This window comes from Rattus norvegicus, chromosome 5 (assembly GCF_036323735.1).
Source record: "Rattus norvegicus strain BN/NHsdMcwi chromosome 5, GRCr8, whole genome shotgun sequence".
NCBI lineage: Eukaryota > Metazoa > Chordata > Mammalia > Rodentia > Muridae > Rattus > Rattus norvegicus.
In genome coordinates this window covers 81,091,762-81,108,523 of record NC_086023.1, presented here as the reverse complement: position 1 = coordinate 81,108,523, position 16,762 = coordinate 81,091,762, and the positions used below count along the sequence as shown (strand labels likewise).

The window sequence follows — 16,762 nt, the reverse complement described above, 5'->3', positions numbered from 1 at the left end:
AGGGAGAGGAGAAGGGGAGAGGGGAAGAGGGGGAGAGGGACCACTATAACTAGATGGTAAACAAGAACTGGATAACCTTCTCAAGAGGCTTTTAGAAGAGTTTCAGGTCTCCACCCTGAGGCTGTCTACTACTTCTCCATAGGAATCAAGGGAAGAGAAACCCAGCCCAAAGCCAGTGTAGAGTGCAGGTCTTACCTGGGAAGTCTTGTTCCTCCCCTCATAGAGCAGCAGCTCCTCTGACAGCAGGAGAGTCCGGGCAGGGTTACAGAGATCTAGGGGCTGAAAACCAGTCACGCTGAGTGGGAGTGCGAAGGGCAGCTTGCCAAAGCCAGATCAGAGAACTGTCTTGCAGAGGGAGAAGACAAGTCTGTCTGCCCTCCTCCTACCCCTGACCCCACGCACCCTCTCACCCTTGCACCCGCAATGGAAAGAGAAAGACTCTGCTCCAGGTCGGCACAGCTAGCCCTGATCAAAAGAGCTGCTCTCTCTACAGGAAGTTCAGCCATAGGCTCAGGGCCTTGCAGTTCTCCACTGGTGCACGCCCCCACACCAGGCTCCAGCACCCTCCCAGCTCTCCTCTGTCCTGTGCATGCCTCAGAGGGAGGTCTCTGCTGTCAGGCCCAGGAGGCATCTTGAGGGCCCTATGCCTCTCGAAATGGCCACTCGAGTCTCTTCAAGCCCAGGCCGGTCCCTGACTTGCTCAGGTTCCATGCTGAGCAGACAAACTCCTTCACCTCAGCAACCAATTCCCACTCAAGCTTCGAGTCCCACCACCCTGTCCTGTCCACCTCAAAGAACATGCCCAAACTCTGCCAGACCCTGGCAGAAACACCCATCCTTGGAAGTGTACACTTATCACCTGGCCCCCAAGTCCCTGACCTCAAGCAGGGGTATAAAAAGATAACAGGACAGGCATCAACTATGTACTAGAGTGGGGATGGAGCCTCAAAACTAAGCTGTTCATAAGCGGACGGGACAAGCTGACAGAAAGCAGAGCCAAGTTCAGTCATTGAGCCAGGTGGGGAGGTTTCTGGTGGGGAGGGAGAACACTATAATACAGAAGAGGTGGGACAGCGTCTGTGTGGAGTGAGCACACACGCATATGTGGAACAGGCTTATACATGCCATGGGTATAAAAGGAGGAGGACAACTTGCAGAAGTCACTTCTTGCCTTCCACCATATGGGTCCCGGGGATCAAACTCAGGTTGTCAGGTTCAGTGGCAGACACTTATCCCTACTGTGGTAGCTTGTCAGACTTGATTTGTAATAAAAAGTAAAAGACAAAACCAAAATAACCAGGCAGGTAGAGTGAGCCTATAACCCTAGTCCTTGGGATTCTGAGGATGGAGGATGGCGTTGGGCCATCCTGAGCTACACAGTGAAAGGCTGTCTACAAAGCCACAGGCTGTTGGCATAGTTCAGTGCTTGTGTACACGAGCAAAGCCTTAAGTTTGGTCCCCAGCCCCACAAGAAAAGGGAAAGTGGGGGGAACAACATGGTGGTAAATAAGAGCTTGTTACATTTAAAACTGTCTAAAAAACCTAAAAGGTCATATAAGTGACATCCAAGGGGCAGAATAAATAAAGATTTGAGAGGAAAGAAAAACAGAACATTTTTGCTACCTATCCACCATTTGCTGGGCATCTGAGGTGTTTCCAGTTCCTTAGTATTTTGACCACAGCAGCAATAAACAGTCGTAGGGGTTGGGGATTTAGCTCAGTGGTAGAGCGCTTGCCTAGCAAGCGCAAGGCCCTGGGTTTGGTCCCCAGCTCCGAAAAAAAAAAGAAAAGAAAAAAAGTAAAGGGGTTGGGGATTTAGCTCAGTGGTAGAGCGCTTGCCTAGGAAGCACAAGGCCCTGGGTTCGATCCCCAGCTCCGAAAAAAAGAACCAAAAAAAAAAAAAAAAAAGAAAGAAAAAAGTAAAAAACAAAACAGAGTTGTGCGAGGATCTCTGTCAAGGATATAGAGTCCTTTGGACACGTGCTCAGGAGTAGTATGACTGGGCCGTATAGTAATTATCTGCTAATTTTTTAAAAATTAACAATTTCTTCTTGAAAATGAGATACATATGTGCAATGGTCCTTCATCCAGCCATAAAAATTTAATTATAGCATTTGCATAAAAATGGACAGATCTAAAACATATCAAGCGAGGTAACCCAAGCTGAGAAAGACATACACTATGTGCTTTCTCATATGCAGAATCTAGCTTTAAATGCTTTTATTATGTACATACATATGTGGGTGTAGGCATGGGCCACATAGCCAAAAAAAGAACCACAAAAGGAGAGGAGTGTTGTCGAGGAAAGAGGGGGATAGAAGACAGGAAGGCGGCAGAGGTTATGGCAGCAGAGACTTGCCAGGGGCAGGGTGTGGGAGAAACCAAATCATGGTTAGAAACGCTGTAATGGAACCTAAGACTGAATGCTCATTAACCCAGTGACAGGAAGAGGGGAAGAAGGAAGTAGGGACATGAAGAAGTGAGAGATTAAGGGGGGGGGAGCCTGTGACTCCTGAGATTCCCGTGACTTCTGCTCTGTGCTCCTGCATGGTGAGTGTGGGCCCGATGCATTTGCCTGAGCAGAGGGACGAGCCACACACACTCTCCCTCAATCAGTTTCAAACACAAACTGCCCCTGGGTGAAGCAGCCAGCATCACTGCCAGACTTTGTTGTACCCCTATCCCGGCCCCAGACAATGAAGGAGCTGGGAAGGGAAGACAAGGACCCTCTCATGCTCCACACTTTCCTGCATAGACTTCTGGAAACTTCTGCTTCTCTTATAATCTCCTGAATATAAGGTTATTTTTCTGTCCCCAAAGGGGGCCCTGGATCCTGGATGAGGCTCCACCCTCGCTCCTGGAACCAAGGTCCCCTACGGTTCTCACTTCCTCCTGAGGGGAACCCTGGGGCATGCCACAGGCTCACCTGCACAAAGACAGGGAATACCAGGACTTTGGGGGCCAGGGTGACATAGGTGCCGTAACTTGAATGTGGGATGTGTGGTCTCAGGGCTGAGCAATCTTGGTAGTTGCTGTGGCCCTTCATGGTCTGCACTGTCTTCATCAACCGAGACTTCTTGCCCAGGCCAGTGTACGATTTCCCTTTAGTAGTAGTCCCTGGTTCTGTGGAACAGAGTTGGGGGACAATGAGGTACTCTCATCATCCCTCCAAGGATCCCTCTCCCCACCCCACCCCACCCCTGTAAGAACAAGGAACAATATCCATTTAGTGAATCCCACTCCAGCCGGGCTCAGCCTCAGTCTCAGCCTCAGTCTCAAGGATTCCTGAGGGGGAAGAAGGGTGAGCAAGAGGGTGAGGGGATGAGGGGGTGAGGGGGTGAGGGGGTAGAAACAGCAACTCCAGGGCTAGGATAGAGCTATCAGCCCACAATTGTGACAGGGGGAGTTACCCTGGACCCCATCCCTCCAAGTGGTCCAGGCACCAAAACAAAGTTATCCATTTATCAGTCTTGCACATTTGAAAACCAAGATATTGTCTAGGCATGTTGGCACATGCCAAGAATCCCAGAATTCAGAAACCTGGGGCCGAAGCAGCCTGGGCTGCATGACAAGATCCCATCGCAAAACGACAGCAGCAACAAAATCACAACTCAGAAAAAACTCCGAGGGTCTGACCTCACTGGACCTGCCGTTCTATATGGACCGTGAATTGGAGCAGAGAGGACTTTGCAAGTGACAGGGCACACGCTCGTCCTGCTACCATCCCACCCCACACGGCCTGCTCACCACCAACCATGCACAAAGGTCTGTTCCCTGCAGTAATGGAGACAATGTGCTTTGCCCGTGGACATCAGGGTCCACGCCTTCTGCTAGTCAAGGTAGCGGGAGCTACCTGGCCACCCGCCATCAATTTGACTAGAATCATAAAAAGCACCTGCTGCCTGTGTTCTGAAAGCAAGATGGAGGAACAAGTCTGAGAGATAGATGGGGTTCATACACACACACACACACACACACACACACACACACACACACACACACACACACACACCTGGGCTCCTTCCTGGGGTTCCCACTGCCAGGAGAAACCAGCCAGGTTCTCCCTGACTAAGGAGCCCAGGTGTCCTCTAGCTTCCTGCAGTGAACAAGTGACCTGAACCTACTCCATCTTGGGGAAGATCCCCACCAACGCAAAGGCCACTGCAAAGAGGAAACAGCCCAGAGGGTTTCACACTTGCTCCAGGGCCCCCCACCACCCCCCTTCTCACTGATAGGTGAGAAAAACAAGTCGACTCTCCCCGCCCTCACAAATGACCAGCGAGATCACAGTCTGGAGGCAGCACTCAAACCATAACTCAAACCACTTCCTGACACTTCAAGAGTGGCTGAGATGGTACAAAGAAGGGGACCCAGATGGGGACAGGATCTCTCGGACCTGACCCTGGGGGCTGACAGGTTGTCTGTGCAGCAGCCTGGCCTTCCACTAGAAAAAAAAAAACAAAAACAAAAACAAAAAAAACAAAAAAAAAAACCCAAAACCGTGTCTCAAGATCGACACTAGTCTCGAGTTGGACAAGACACCTTGAGTGGGAGCCATGTCTGCCTCACTCAAAAGCTGACTGCAGCTCGGAACGCTGTGTGGCTGTGACTGCGTGGAGCAGGCTCCTTCCCTCTCTGACATTGTTCTTCCTGCTCTGAAGCAGAGACTACACTTTCCTGCCTCGCCTGTCCATGTGAGTCAGCTGGAAACTGAAGAAAGGCCCCGTGAGAAAGAGGGATTGGAGGGCCGGGCTGCTATGTGATTGCAGGATGGATTACCTCAAACACTGAGGCAGCCATCGGTGCTGGCACGGCGGATGGACACTGAGCCTGGAAGTAATAGACAACAGGCTAGACTGACAGGGCACAGCCTGGATCAGGGAAGGCTCTAAGTCTCAGACTCACACGAGAGTTCTTCCCTAGGCCCAGGTGCCCGGCACTGTCAGAGAATCTTCACCCTAGATTTCAAGAGTCACGAAGCAGCCACCTGACCCACCTCTGCTTCCAGAGGGGAGGGAGACTACTTAGCCCCATCTTCTAGAGAAGCAAACAGAGGAATAGGGTGTTTTCATGAGTTGGCCAAGGCCATTCAGCTAGTAAAGGGCACTAGGCAGGACCAGCCCAATCTAGGTGGCAGTCACTCCCTAAAGGTACACTCCCACACTACCCTGGTGATATGGGGCAAAGGGGTGTGGATCTCCGGAACTGATTTTTTTCCCAAGTCATTTTTTTTTAGAACAATCCAGATTGCAGGCCGGGTGCTGAGCCCCACGAAGGCAAACCCCCACCTGTCGCCTCTTGTGATGTCTGGCCTAAACCTGTATCATCTCCATTTCCTGTAGCACCTGCTTCACTGACCAAACACAGTAATTACACGGTTTTGCTCTGAGCTTCTGAGGCGAGCCCTGGCAGCCCTCTGGCTCTGGCGGTATGGTAAACTTTCAAAAGACAGCAGCCCTGGGACATATGCCAACTACACCCAGACAGGCACTTTAGGCTCTGGCAAGGCCTCAGACCCTGTTCAATGCAAGATGGCTGAGCGGTCCCTGCCCCTGATATTCAAAGCAGGATGGCTGGGCTCTCCGTCCTGAAAGGCCCCCTCCTTCCAAGCTAGAGGAATCAGAGGCCAGCACCACGGTGTGAGGGAAACCCTGTGCCTGGAATTTCACTCCTTCCTCTCAACTCACGACTTGGGCTGCAAAGAATTAATCCATGGGAATGGGAAAAGATATCCTTTGATACCAAGAGGATCACTGTGCTAGAATGTGTGTGAAGTCACAATCTTGAGACAGGGGACAGGGAGGTGGCTCAGTTGGTAAAGTGCTTGCTGCACTCACCCTGTGGCCCTGAGTCTGCTCCTCAACACCCCCAGTAAAATGCTAGGCATGGTGGCATGTGCTTGTAATCTCAGCACTGAGGAGGCAGAGACCGGTGGCTCGCTAGGGCTCCCTGGCTGGCCAGTCTAGCTTAACCAGCAAGTCTCAGGCCCCAGGGAGACTCAATAAAATAAGGTGGATGGCTCCTGGGTTTGACCTCCTGCCTCCACGTGCATACACACCCACACACATACAAACATGTGCATGTGTGTGCACACAGACTACATAAGACCCGGACAGAAGGAATTCAGAACACTCCCACTGTTATTAACACCATCATCTCTGCCTGACTTGTTCTTTCCCCCGAGGCTTAGGTGACCGTGCCCTTTTTGGCACTATATTTTTCAGAGAGGAGGAGTCAAAATACAGACACAGTTTGGGACCAACCATACAGGCAACTCTGGAGCTCTGTGGGAGAGGACGGAAGAGCTCCCAGACCGTGTACCTACGCCCGTGTAGGTGACACATCTTCCCAGGACCCCGGGACATGGCTTCAGAACAATAACAACAACCGGAGGCTTCTCCTCAGCTGCTCTGCCTAAATTCTACCGTGTCTCTGATGCCTGACAGTTCCTGGGTCTGAGGTTGGGCCTACAGAGATACACTGGGCCCAGCCCTGCCCCTAATAAAATCGACATTCAGCAGTGACATATTTACTCTGCCCTAATGTGCCCACTAAAAGCTTTTAGACACTTACTGTTCAATCACTGTGGGGCTCCTCCCTAGGAGGAACACAGCTTTTCTTCCGGCAGGCTAGGCCCAAGAGCCCATAGGCTCCCAGCAGGGAGAGGAAGAAAGAAGGTGCCTTCCATCAGGAATTCTAAGCCTAATTGGAGCCCCCTCTTCCCAAAGGCCCAAGTGCCCACTTTAAGAATCTTCTTCTTATCACTAATGGAGGGAAAGAGCACAGAAACTAATCCAAGACAAGATGGGAAAGGCCACTCTCAAGGAAGGAGGCCCAGGGTGTTCTAGACACAGATAGGTTCAATCGCACTGCAGGTAGTCCTCACGAACTGCATGACAAGCTAGACTGTGGGGTCAGAACTCTGTGGCAGGTGCGTGGGGGCCTAAGGGCCTGCCCCAGAGTCCCATACCCCTGGGCTCCTGGAGAAGAGGTTGCTTTATACCAGCTCCACTTCTTGCCAGAATGTACAGGCCAAAGGGAAGGAACTGGCAGCGACATCTACAAAGCTTGAGGTAGCTTCCGTGTAACATCTTTCCAGCATGCAGCAACTGCATACAAGTGTTCCCCTAGAATCCTGCAGACAGGCCCCAAGCAGGAGCAACTGATCCTATTTTATAGGTGAAAGGAGGAGGCGGTGATTGGCTCAAGTCCCACAGCTAAGATTCCAACCCGAGACCTTGAAGCCCAGAATTCCAGGACTGCTCTCCCTGCAGCTTCAAACGTGGTGCCCACAGCCCCTACCAGAAGCGGTTGCCCAGCAACACTGGATAACAGCCAAGATAAATGCCAAGCACCTGTCCCTTGGATGGTTCTCAGATTCCCTCTCTACCGACTTAATTCTGACTTTAAGGAAATAACACGTCATCTGGTGACGGGACGAAGGTGCTAAGAGGATAAAGGGGTCGGGGTCTGTTTCAAGTTAGGCAACCCCAACTCCGTCAGAAAGGCCTCTGAACTCAGAATGGGAAGTCGGGCCCGACCTTGGCTGACCTCAACGATCTCTCCAGGCTGAGAGGGCTTAGCATCTCGGACAGCTCACCTTCAGGGATGGCATCCTCCTGGTACACAGGCCGCAGCAACTGCAAAGGAAAGACAAGAAACCTAGTTCACTCAGTCCCAAGAACGGGGCAGAGCGGCCCAGCAGGGGGCTGCACCCAGGTCTGAGGATGGAAGTATAACGTTTCAGGGTACAAGGGTAGCACAGCAGTTCTCTTAAAGGGGAAAGGGTGGAATAGAGCTCCGTGAATAGGGCTCTGTGGCCCTCTGGGAGACATCATTCTCCTTCACGGCAGCTTGTTCCAAAGTGCATTCCATGGACCACGAGAATGATAGGACCCTAACAGCCATGCCACACAGGTCTCACAATCCAATTCTCTGTTTTGGAGACATCCTAACCTACCGCAGGGACCCAAGACCCTTCCACATTCAGCTGTCCATACCTGGCTTCCAGGATTCAGTGGGGCCAGGATGATGTAGTTGGGGTCAGTAGGGGTGGTGGCCCGGGACAGTGCAGGCAGGGTATGCTGGCCGCTGCGCTTGCCCACCTCAGTGTAGCGCTCCCAGCCTCCGAGCAGTAGCCCATCAGAGCTGTCGCACACCAGGTGGCAGCTGTGGCGCTGCTCGGGACGTGTTGGAGCCCCGTGAGTACAGTTCTTCTCCCTCTTGTTAGGGGGTGACAGGAGATCATGTGTGGACTTGCAGGAGGCCCGCCTCAAGACTCCGCCATCTGGCCCTGGCTTGATCTGGGGGACCACACGCCACACGAGCAGGATGATCTCGCTGGGACAGCTCCTGGAAATTCCACACAGGAGTTCAGACTTGGGGAGATCAGAACCAGTCAGGGTAGGAAGCAAGTGACAGAAGCCAAGAGGAGCAAGAGAAATGCGATTTCCATGTCATCCTTCCAGAAGCGGGTCCAAAATGGACCACTGGGGTGCTAGCCCACAGAGTCAAGAAGGGCTCAGATATTTAAATTGTGCAGTTGAAACGTCTGCACAGTCTACAGTCCCTTAAACAAAGGGTTTAGCCATTCGGTAGCAGAGACAATTAGCTAAACCGGCCCCCTGGAACCACGGCAGGGACCACGGGGTCGTTCAGAGCGTCTTTCCTGCTGTTTGCTGTGGGATCAAAATTCATCTAAGCCTGAACCTTCCCATTTCTAGGCCAAGCAATGGATTCCCTGAGGAGCAATGCAAATTGCTCACAGCTGGGCAGAGAGTGGAGCGAGCAGAGCAGAGCAGAGCAAGGCAGTGTGCCCAGGGCTGGGTGGGGAAGATATGCCATCACTGAGGTTTCCGCCACCCACTGCCCCCTGTCACCGGATCTCGTGTGCCAGCTCCACACATTTCCAGTGTTCCACGGGCCTCTCATTCAGCTGTAGTACTGTGTCCAGCTGCTGCAGCCCCGCCCTCTCTGCTGGGCCCCCTGCAAGGACAAAGAAAAGCCACTCAGGAATCACTGAGGCTTAAGACCTCCTCAAAGAACCTGGAATCCTCCACACATCCCTGGTGACACTGGACGAGAGTTGTCCTTTTCCTCTCTATTGTTCCACACAGCGGTGCCCAACTGGGCGGCTCTCAAAGGCCTTTGCCCTCGACTCTCAGTGTGCTCGTACCCCATCCTCACTAGAGTCCCTCAGAACAGTAAGAAAGTGATATTTTTTTGGCAATAGAGGAGTGTGTGTGTGTGTGTGTGTGTGTGTGTGTGTGTGTGTGTGTGCGAGAGCGCGTGTGTGCGTGCACACGTGTGCTGTGTGTGAGGGTTGGGAAGAGGGAGATATAGACATGCACATGCATATACAGAAGCCAGAGGACAACCTCTGTAGAACAAGTGTTTCCTCAGGCACCATCTTCTCTCTCTCTCTCTCTCTCTCTCTCTCTCTCTCTCTCTGGCCTGGGACTCTCATCAAGTATGCTCCTCTGGCTAATGAATGAGTCCCAACTATTCTCCTTCCTCCACCCCCCACCCCAGGAGTATAATTAAAGCATAAGCCACAATGCTTGGCTTTTTTTTTTTTCTGGAGACCGAATTCGCGTTCTCCCTCTTACATGGTGAGTGCTTTATTGACTCACTTCCCAGCCTCTGCTTATTATGTTCTTGCTTTCTGTTTGTTTCTCTTGAAGGGGTGTGTGTGTGTGTGTGTGTCTGTCTGTGTGTGTGTGTGTGTGTGTGTGTGTGTGTGTGTGTCTCACAGAGTCTCACAGAGTAGGCCAGACTAGCTTTGAGCATCCAGCAATCCTCCTGCCTCTGCCTCCTAGGTTCAAGGGTTACAGGTATGAGCCAGCTTGGAACGTCCACTTCTAAGTATTAAATGGGATTACAGACAGGATGCAAGCTCATAAATGCCCCCCCACAGTCATCCGAATTCAAATTTAGCTCCTCTCCAGAAACAATCAGACAAAATACAGAGTCTATTTTCATTTTGATAAAACAACCCCCCCCAAAAGGCTCTATTTTCATAAACCTCAGATTCATCTGTAAGTCATTTAAAAATATTATTCTTTTTCTTTTGAAAAGCCAGACTGTGATCCAGTGTGAGGCCCCGTCCAGCTCCAAACTGCCGGCAAAGTCCAGCTGCCTGGTGGGAGGGTAGGGCTGCCGTCCTGGGCCATTCACTTACCAGAATCCACAGCCTGGACTCGGACCGGAGAGTCACAGCAGATGGTGAAGCCAAAGCCGTCTTTTCCCCTCCGGATGGTGATCTAGGACACAGCCCTGTCCAGTTACTCCAGAGTTTTGAAGCTGGGAGGCCTCTAAGCCCCACCCAGAGCCACCTTCCCCTCCACAGGGAACCAGAGCTGAGAAGGAAGGAGTCTCCTCCTCTACCTACCTATGACCCACCGCCTAAACCCTGACTTATGAAAAGTCAAGCAGAGGGCAGAATGGATGGGATCCAGGAAAAGGGAAAACATTTCTCCTCTTGGTTCTAACAGCCCCAGCCCTTTACCCAAGAGCTATCTGGAGTTCTACCTCCTCTCTCCACTGAAGACCAGCTTCCTTTCCCACGGAGGTCTTGGGATCTTAGCCCAGGGTTTGCCTTGTGCTAAGGACACACACTTTATTTTATTTAGAAATAAAGCCAAGTGGGTGGCCGCCCTCCCCGAGGACCAGGCAGGACGATCCAGCACGTACTCTCTTAGCCTATGGCCAAGTGTCAGCTGAAGAGTAATGGGGCTCACAGGCATGGGCAGGCTGGATCAGAGCCTCTGAGCAGCCAGAGAGTTTCCAAGAGAAGAGATAGGCACGGGCGGAGCCAAGGCCTCCTGGATAAGCCTGTACTAGCCGCAGGCCAGCCAAGGGGAATGGATACGAGGCCACAGCACCAGTTTTCAGAAGTTTGATCAAAGGACCCTGCCATCTGGACACTCTTTGCAGACCAAACACTCTGTAGTCCAGCTCCATCTGTGTGTCACGCCCTGCTGAGGTACATGGGACGGGGTTCCCTGGAAGGTGGCCCTTGGTCTCTGGCTCCTAGTTAGGACAAGCCTCTACACACAGCTCTCCAAAGAGAAGCCGGTGACAAGCAACAAAGGAAAATGGGATTGTATAGAACTTAGGCCTGTGCACCCCGGACAGCACGCCCGTCTTTGAAAATGATTCAGTGCAGTGGCTCTCAACCTCCCTGATGCTGTTTATCCTGTAATACGGTTCCTCAGGTTGTGACCCCAACCATGAAGTTATTTTCATTGCTACTTCATAACTGTATTTTGTACTGTTGGGAATTGCCATGTAAATATCTGATATGCAGGATATCTGAGATCTGATCCCTGAGAAAGGGTTAGGGGTCAAGACCCGCAGGTCAAGAACCACTGGCTCAGGAGGGAAGTGCACAGACACTACCCTTGCTAACACTGGCACTTGAGTTCTATTCCCAGCCTCCGAGTAAGCTCACAATCCCCTGTACCTCCAGCTCCAGGAGGAACCCAACACCTCATACCTTCCTGCACACATGCCCATGCACACTTACAAGCATAATTAAAAAAAAAAAAAACCTTCAAGACAAAAATCTTCCAAAAACAAAAGGAGCGATTCAGTGTGCTGTGTGGCCCACTGGCTCATTCAGATTGCCAGGTCAGAAAATGGCTTCAAGAGGGAGTCCCAAGATACCCAGAGGGGAGGGAAAGATCAGGCCAAGGAGGCACAAAGGAAAGGTATCCTGGACAGGGACTGGGAGAGGAGGAACAGCTCAGCAAGCCTAGGACAGGTCAGCCAGGGCACAGTCATGTGCAGAGCCTGCTGCTGTCTCTCAGGGCTGGGCACCTGTATTCACCCGCTGGGAACCCAAGGCCAGGCACAAGGAAAGGGAGCAGGCAGGAGCCCAGGGTGACCAAAGGTCCCCGAGGCTCTGCTTCCCACCAGTCCTGGGCCTGGATTCAAAGCAAGTTTGTAAAACAGGAAATCTGACAGACAAGGGGGGATGGGGAGGGAGGCAGGAAAATACCCTATTCCCATAAGAATTCTGGGAAAACACATAGCTAAGACAGGAAGAGAAGGGGGGAAAAAGTGGAAAGAAAGCAAAACAAAGCTGGGAGTGAACCTGGAAAGCTGAAGGGACCTCTCGTTGCCAGGGCAGCCGAGGTCCAGAAAAGACAGCAGGAGCCACTCCGAGGGACTAACAGGGTACTTGGAACCCACACTCCACACCACTCAGAAACCCTTCTAGCCCTGCCTCGATCCTACACCACAGGGTGCTGAGGATGGCCCCTCCTGTCTGGAGGGTAAGCCCCAGTTCCCTGGTCTGAAGATAAAGGTGTTTCCACACTCTGGTGTTCTGTCAGGCAGGGCCAGTAGCCTCTCTTCACTTCCCTTAGTGCCAACTCAGAGAACAATTCCACCCCATTGGCTAGCAAAGGAATGGCGGGAAAGGGGTTAGAAAAAACCAAAGGCATGGCCTAGCAGAAGAGACTTCTGAGCACGCAGAGTCATGTCCAAAGAGTCTGTCCACCAAGACAAGAGTCTGTCCTATACCCCCAAATTAATACAGCTTCAGCAAGCCCATTTTACAGAGAAGGTCATCAAGGCCCAAAGTGAGGGAATGTTTCCCCAGTGCTCCTCTCTGACCATGGGCTCAAGAAGGGAGACAGTCCAGGGCTGGAGAGATGGCTCAGAGGTTAAGAGCACTGACTGCTCTCCCAGAGGTCCTGAGTTCAAATCCGAGCAACCACGTGGTGGCTCACAACCAACCATCTGTAATGGGATCTGATGCCCTCTTCTGGTGTGTCTGAAGACAGCTACAGTGTACTTATAGATAATAAATAAATATTTAAATATTAAAAAAAAAGAAGGGAGACAGTCCTCTCCTGACTCCGGGACCTCAGCAGCCCCTGACAGGTTTCCTCCCCAGGGTGGTTCTTTCTCTTGCCTGTCAAGGATAAACACCACCACCGCTCTGTGTCTCAGCCATGCTAGCACCTGCAGAGTGTCTGATGCTCTATCACACGCGGGCCCCTGTCCCTAACTGCCAGCATTTATTGTCCACTCCCTGGAGGTGAGCAGCAGACACAAGTCAAGCACTTTACAGGATCACCTTTTACTCCCACAGGCTTGCCTCTATTTGACTACTCCTGTTTTAAGGACAAGGGACTGTAAATTGCTCAAGAGAGTCAGTTAAAGGGGACCATGATAAACTAGAGCCCCGGTCCCATAGAAAGCTTAGTGTGCTAGATTCTGCCCCAGTGTTAATGCAGGAGCCATCTTACCCTGAATCCGGACCGTGCATGCACCAGGTCCCCTCTGGCCACCAGCACATCCCCGTGCTCGGCCCCTTGGCCCAAGGACACCTGAGATTTCATTACCTTCGATCTAGTGTTCACCCTGCCTTATTAACACCTAAATGCTCTTGCCACAGGGATTGCTCTGTCCAACTTCAGGAAAGTAAGGAATATAATATAGGTTGAGGCCAGCAGGGCAGGACCTGAGAGCAGGGAAATGTTAGAAGGAAAAGCTGGGTCCCGAATGGTGGAGGTAAGTGTGTGTGTGTTGGGGGGGGGGGCTCTCCCTGTCACTTACACACTAATGGGTTAGGCTCCAGATTCTAATGAGGACCTTCCCTGTATCTTTGCAGTCAGGGCAATTTGTATGGTCCCTCCTGCTTGGACACTATGCAAATCTGGATATATTTTACCTTTATCCCTACCCCGACCCCCATTCCTATTTCATAAGAAAGAAATGCCTAGTTCTAGAAAAGTCTTCAGGGTGAACATGACCACCACTCCTGACTCTTCCCTGCCTCCCAGCCCAGGAACTAAGAGACAGACGCTGGCAAGAAGCTGGCCTCCGGACCCACAGCCATGCAGTCACGTACGTCAAGGCATCGCGGCAGCCAGGAGGAAAGGACACGCATGCACATACATCACATCTCACATAGAAGCGTACACCAATACACACAAGGGACATACATGGGCACTGCTGCCCACCAGAGCAGTGAAGTCAGCAATACTGCAGCTTTCAGGAGTCACTTAGCTCCCCAGCCCAAACCTACCACCAGCAATCTCAGATGGCTCTCTCTTTTTTTTTTATACAATCATTTCTTCCTAGATGATAAAAGTAAAAGCAAAAAACAAACAACAACAACAACAGATAAATTATTTCATTGAGGACCCCAGGCAGTGGGTAGGACAACACTCAGAACTGGCCTCAGCTGCCTGGTACCTAGGGCAGTAGGTAGCAGGCTGGGTCATGGGTCCAGCCCCTGTCTCTAATGTGCCTGCAGGGAACAGGAGGAGGCACAGAGGGCCTTGTGGAGAGAGATTCTATATGGATGAGCCCCCACTCCATACCACACAGTACCCGGGGGGATCGAGCACCCACCTGCCTGTAGCGGCGTTCTGAGCACACTTTGCAGAGCCCATTGAAGCGGTTCATGGCTGCAGATCCTGCCTCAGCTGCCTCCCCATGAAAGCCCAGCTCTCCCCCAGTAGCTGGAGCCCACACTGCCCGTCAGCCTGGCATGACCGCCCTGGGAAGCCCGCCCCTCAAAAGAATAGCAGGAAATCACCCCTCACCTCCCCAAGCCCTGTCTGTGCTGTGTGCCTCTGCAGATAAGCCCGAAGGCTTCCTGAAACCTCAGAATGACAAGGAAGAGGGAGAGTTTTATATTAAAATTCCTGTCAACTAGTTAGTATTCCTCCGGCCTGGCTGGGAGAGGGCGCCTTTGTTCTGGCTGCGTTCTCTGCCCTGGGCCACTCTGTGAAAGCAGTGTTCTCACAAACAGCCCTTACTGCCTGCTGGAGGGAAACTCGTGCAGAAAACACACCCTGTTCTGTAACAACAGCACGCCTCCTTGCAAGTCCCAGGGTCCCTAGGAGCAAATCCAGTAGGCTAACCCAGTGGGGACAATCTGGGCTGCTGTGAACACTATACCCATAAACAACCCATCTTAAGTCAGGGAATACAAAACACCTGGAGACTGGTGGGCACTCGGGAGCTACTTAAAAGCCAGCTTCTGGATTCACAAAAATGGGCTATGTGAAGGAACTGATGGCACGCAGACCATACGGTCAAATGTGCAAATGGGTTTCCAGCCATGAGGGCACCTCCTCCACATCGTAACAACAAAGAAGTGGAAGCCTAGAGAGGTTTCAGTCAAACGCCAGGTTAGAACCCAGGCCCTGCACTCAGTACCTTGCAGTCCCAGGATCAGGTCTTGTAAGTAGCACAGCATGAACCCAGCCCCCCCCCTCCTATGAGTCCCTTGAAAAGCCCATCTGCTCACTCATGTACCCAGAGCAGAGGCTGTCCCTTGGCTTGATTGCTGAGTGACCCTGGGTAGGTGACCTACACCTCTAGGTCTTTTGATTAGCCATAATCGTGCCTCGGATAAACCTCATTGGCTAAGATACTGCCACTGTGCTAAGCTACCTCTAGGTCTTTCGAATGGAGGATCTGAATAAGTGACCTCTCTCTCATTTCCCCACACCTCTGCCAGTCACTGTTGGTGCTGAGCACTGTGGACATCATCAGATGCACAAAACCCTAAATCCTATTCAATTCAGAACAGTATCCTTGGGGACATGGAACAGTAGGCAGGATCTAGCACAAAGCAGGTCTTTCCCAGGCTACCTAGAGACCTGCAATACAGATATCCAAGTCATTCCCACATATTCCTAGGGTGACTCTGTGGTCACTCCCTCCCCACAGAGAATGGGGAGATCTTTGGAACGATCCCTGAAGCTAGAGGAGGCTTCTAAACTCCTAGTGAAACCATAGAAAACACATCTGGGGGTAAAGCACTTGCCTGGCAGATTACCCTAGCACTACAGTGGGGGCTGGTTGTTTGTACAGGACACAATGACATTACCTAACGTGAAATAGAAGTTGTGGCTCTGCCCTCAGTACTGCTTGCTACAGCAGGCACTCAGAAGCTGCAGGCAAGCAAACAGCTACTGTGATGGGAGTGATATTCTGAACTGTATGTTCCACAAAGGAGTGAGCCAAGGCTCTGTCCCAGACCCCAGCACCAGGCTGGGTGCTCACGGGTCTAACTACCCCACAGTATAAAACAGTTTGGATGAATGGGTGTACAATAGCACCCAAGGGGCTAATTTCAACACAAAAGGTCAAGGAGTATGCCAACACCAACATCACGTGTCTTCTTGGTGAGGACACACTCTAGAGACAGTGTGGCACGGTGCACAGAAGAGATAAAGAGACTCTGCCAACCTCTCGCTGGTTGTGTGGCCACAGTGACATAACAGCCTGGGATCAATAAGTCCCCTTATCTGTTAGATGGGGTGGTGACAGCCACCTCACAGGAGGTGATGAAAGTTAGATCACAATATCACCCCAGGGGCCAATTGATCGTGGAGAGTTTGATTTTCCTTCTCCTATTAAAGAAAACCATGAGTCATCCATGACAGGTTCTCCAAAGAGATCGAATGAACTTTGGACAATTCACCCAAATCCCTATATGGTGTTCCTCTCTGGATTAACAGCTGGTAGGAAGTCATCCATCGTTTTCAGGTTCAGAGTTATGTGTGGCTGCTTTCCCAGCACCAGCGGGGCTTAACCTGTGAAGATGACTTGGCCATGGTTCTAAGACACACAGGTTCTGGGGACCTGAGGGAAGGGAGGACTCTATTTCTAAAGCCAAAAGAAAGGAAGAGAGAGGGAGAGAGAGAGAGAGAGAGAGAAATCAGAAAGACCCAGTCACCTACATTTCCTGGCTCTCTCCCACTCCTGCCAAGCTCATGAAAGACCAAGA

General features: G+C 51.5%; 1 protein-coding gene across 11 annotated transcripts in view; it reads right to left on the bottom strand.

Moving 5' to 3' along the window:
* Positions 1 to 16,762, bottom strand: part of Rgs3 (regulator of G-protein signaling 3) — a 139,859-nt gene that overhangs the window by 68,923 nt on the left and 54,174 nt on the right. For 9 of the 11 annotated variants that reach the window (XM_063288323.1, XM_063288324.1, XM_039110674.2 and 6 more), the window contains 6 exons: positions 10,181 to 10,262; positions 8,880 to 8,985; positions 8,001 to 8,352; positions 7,601 to 7,640; positions 2,927 to 3,123; positions 196 to 279 (listed from right to left, as the gene is read on the bottom strand). In XM_063288323.1, the coding sequence (XP_063144393.1) occupies positions 196 to 279; positions 2,927 to 3,123; positions 7,601 to 7,640; positions 8,001 to 8,352; positions 8,880 to 8,985; positions 10,181 to 10,262 (861 nt within the window). 11 annotated transcript variants of the gene reach the window in all.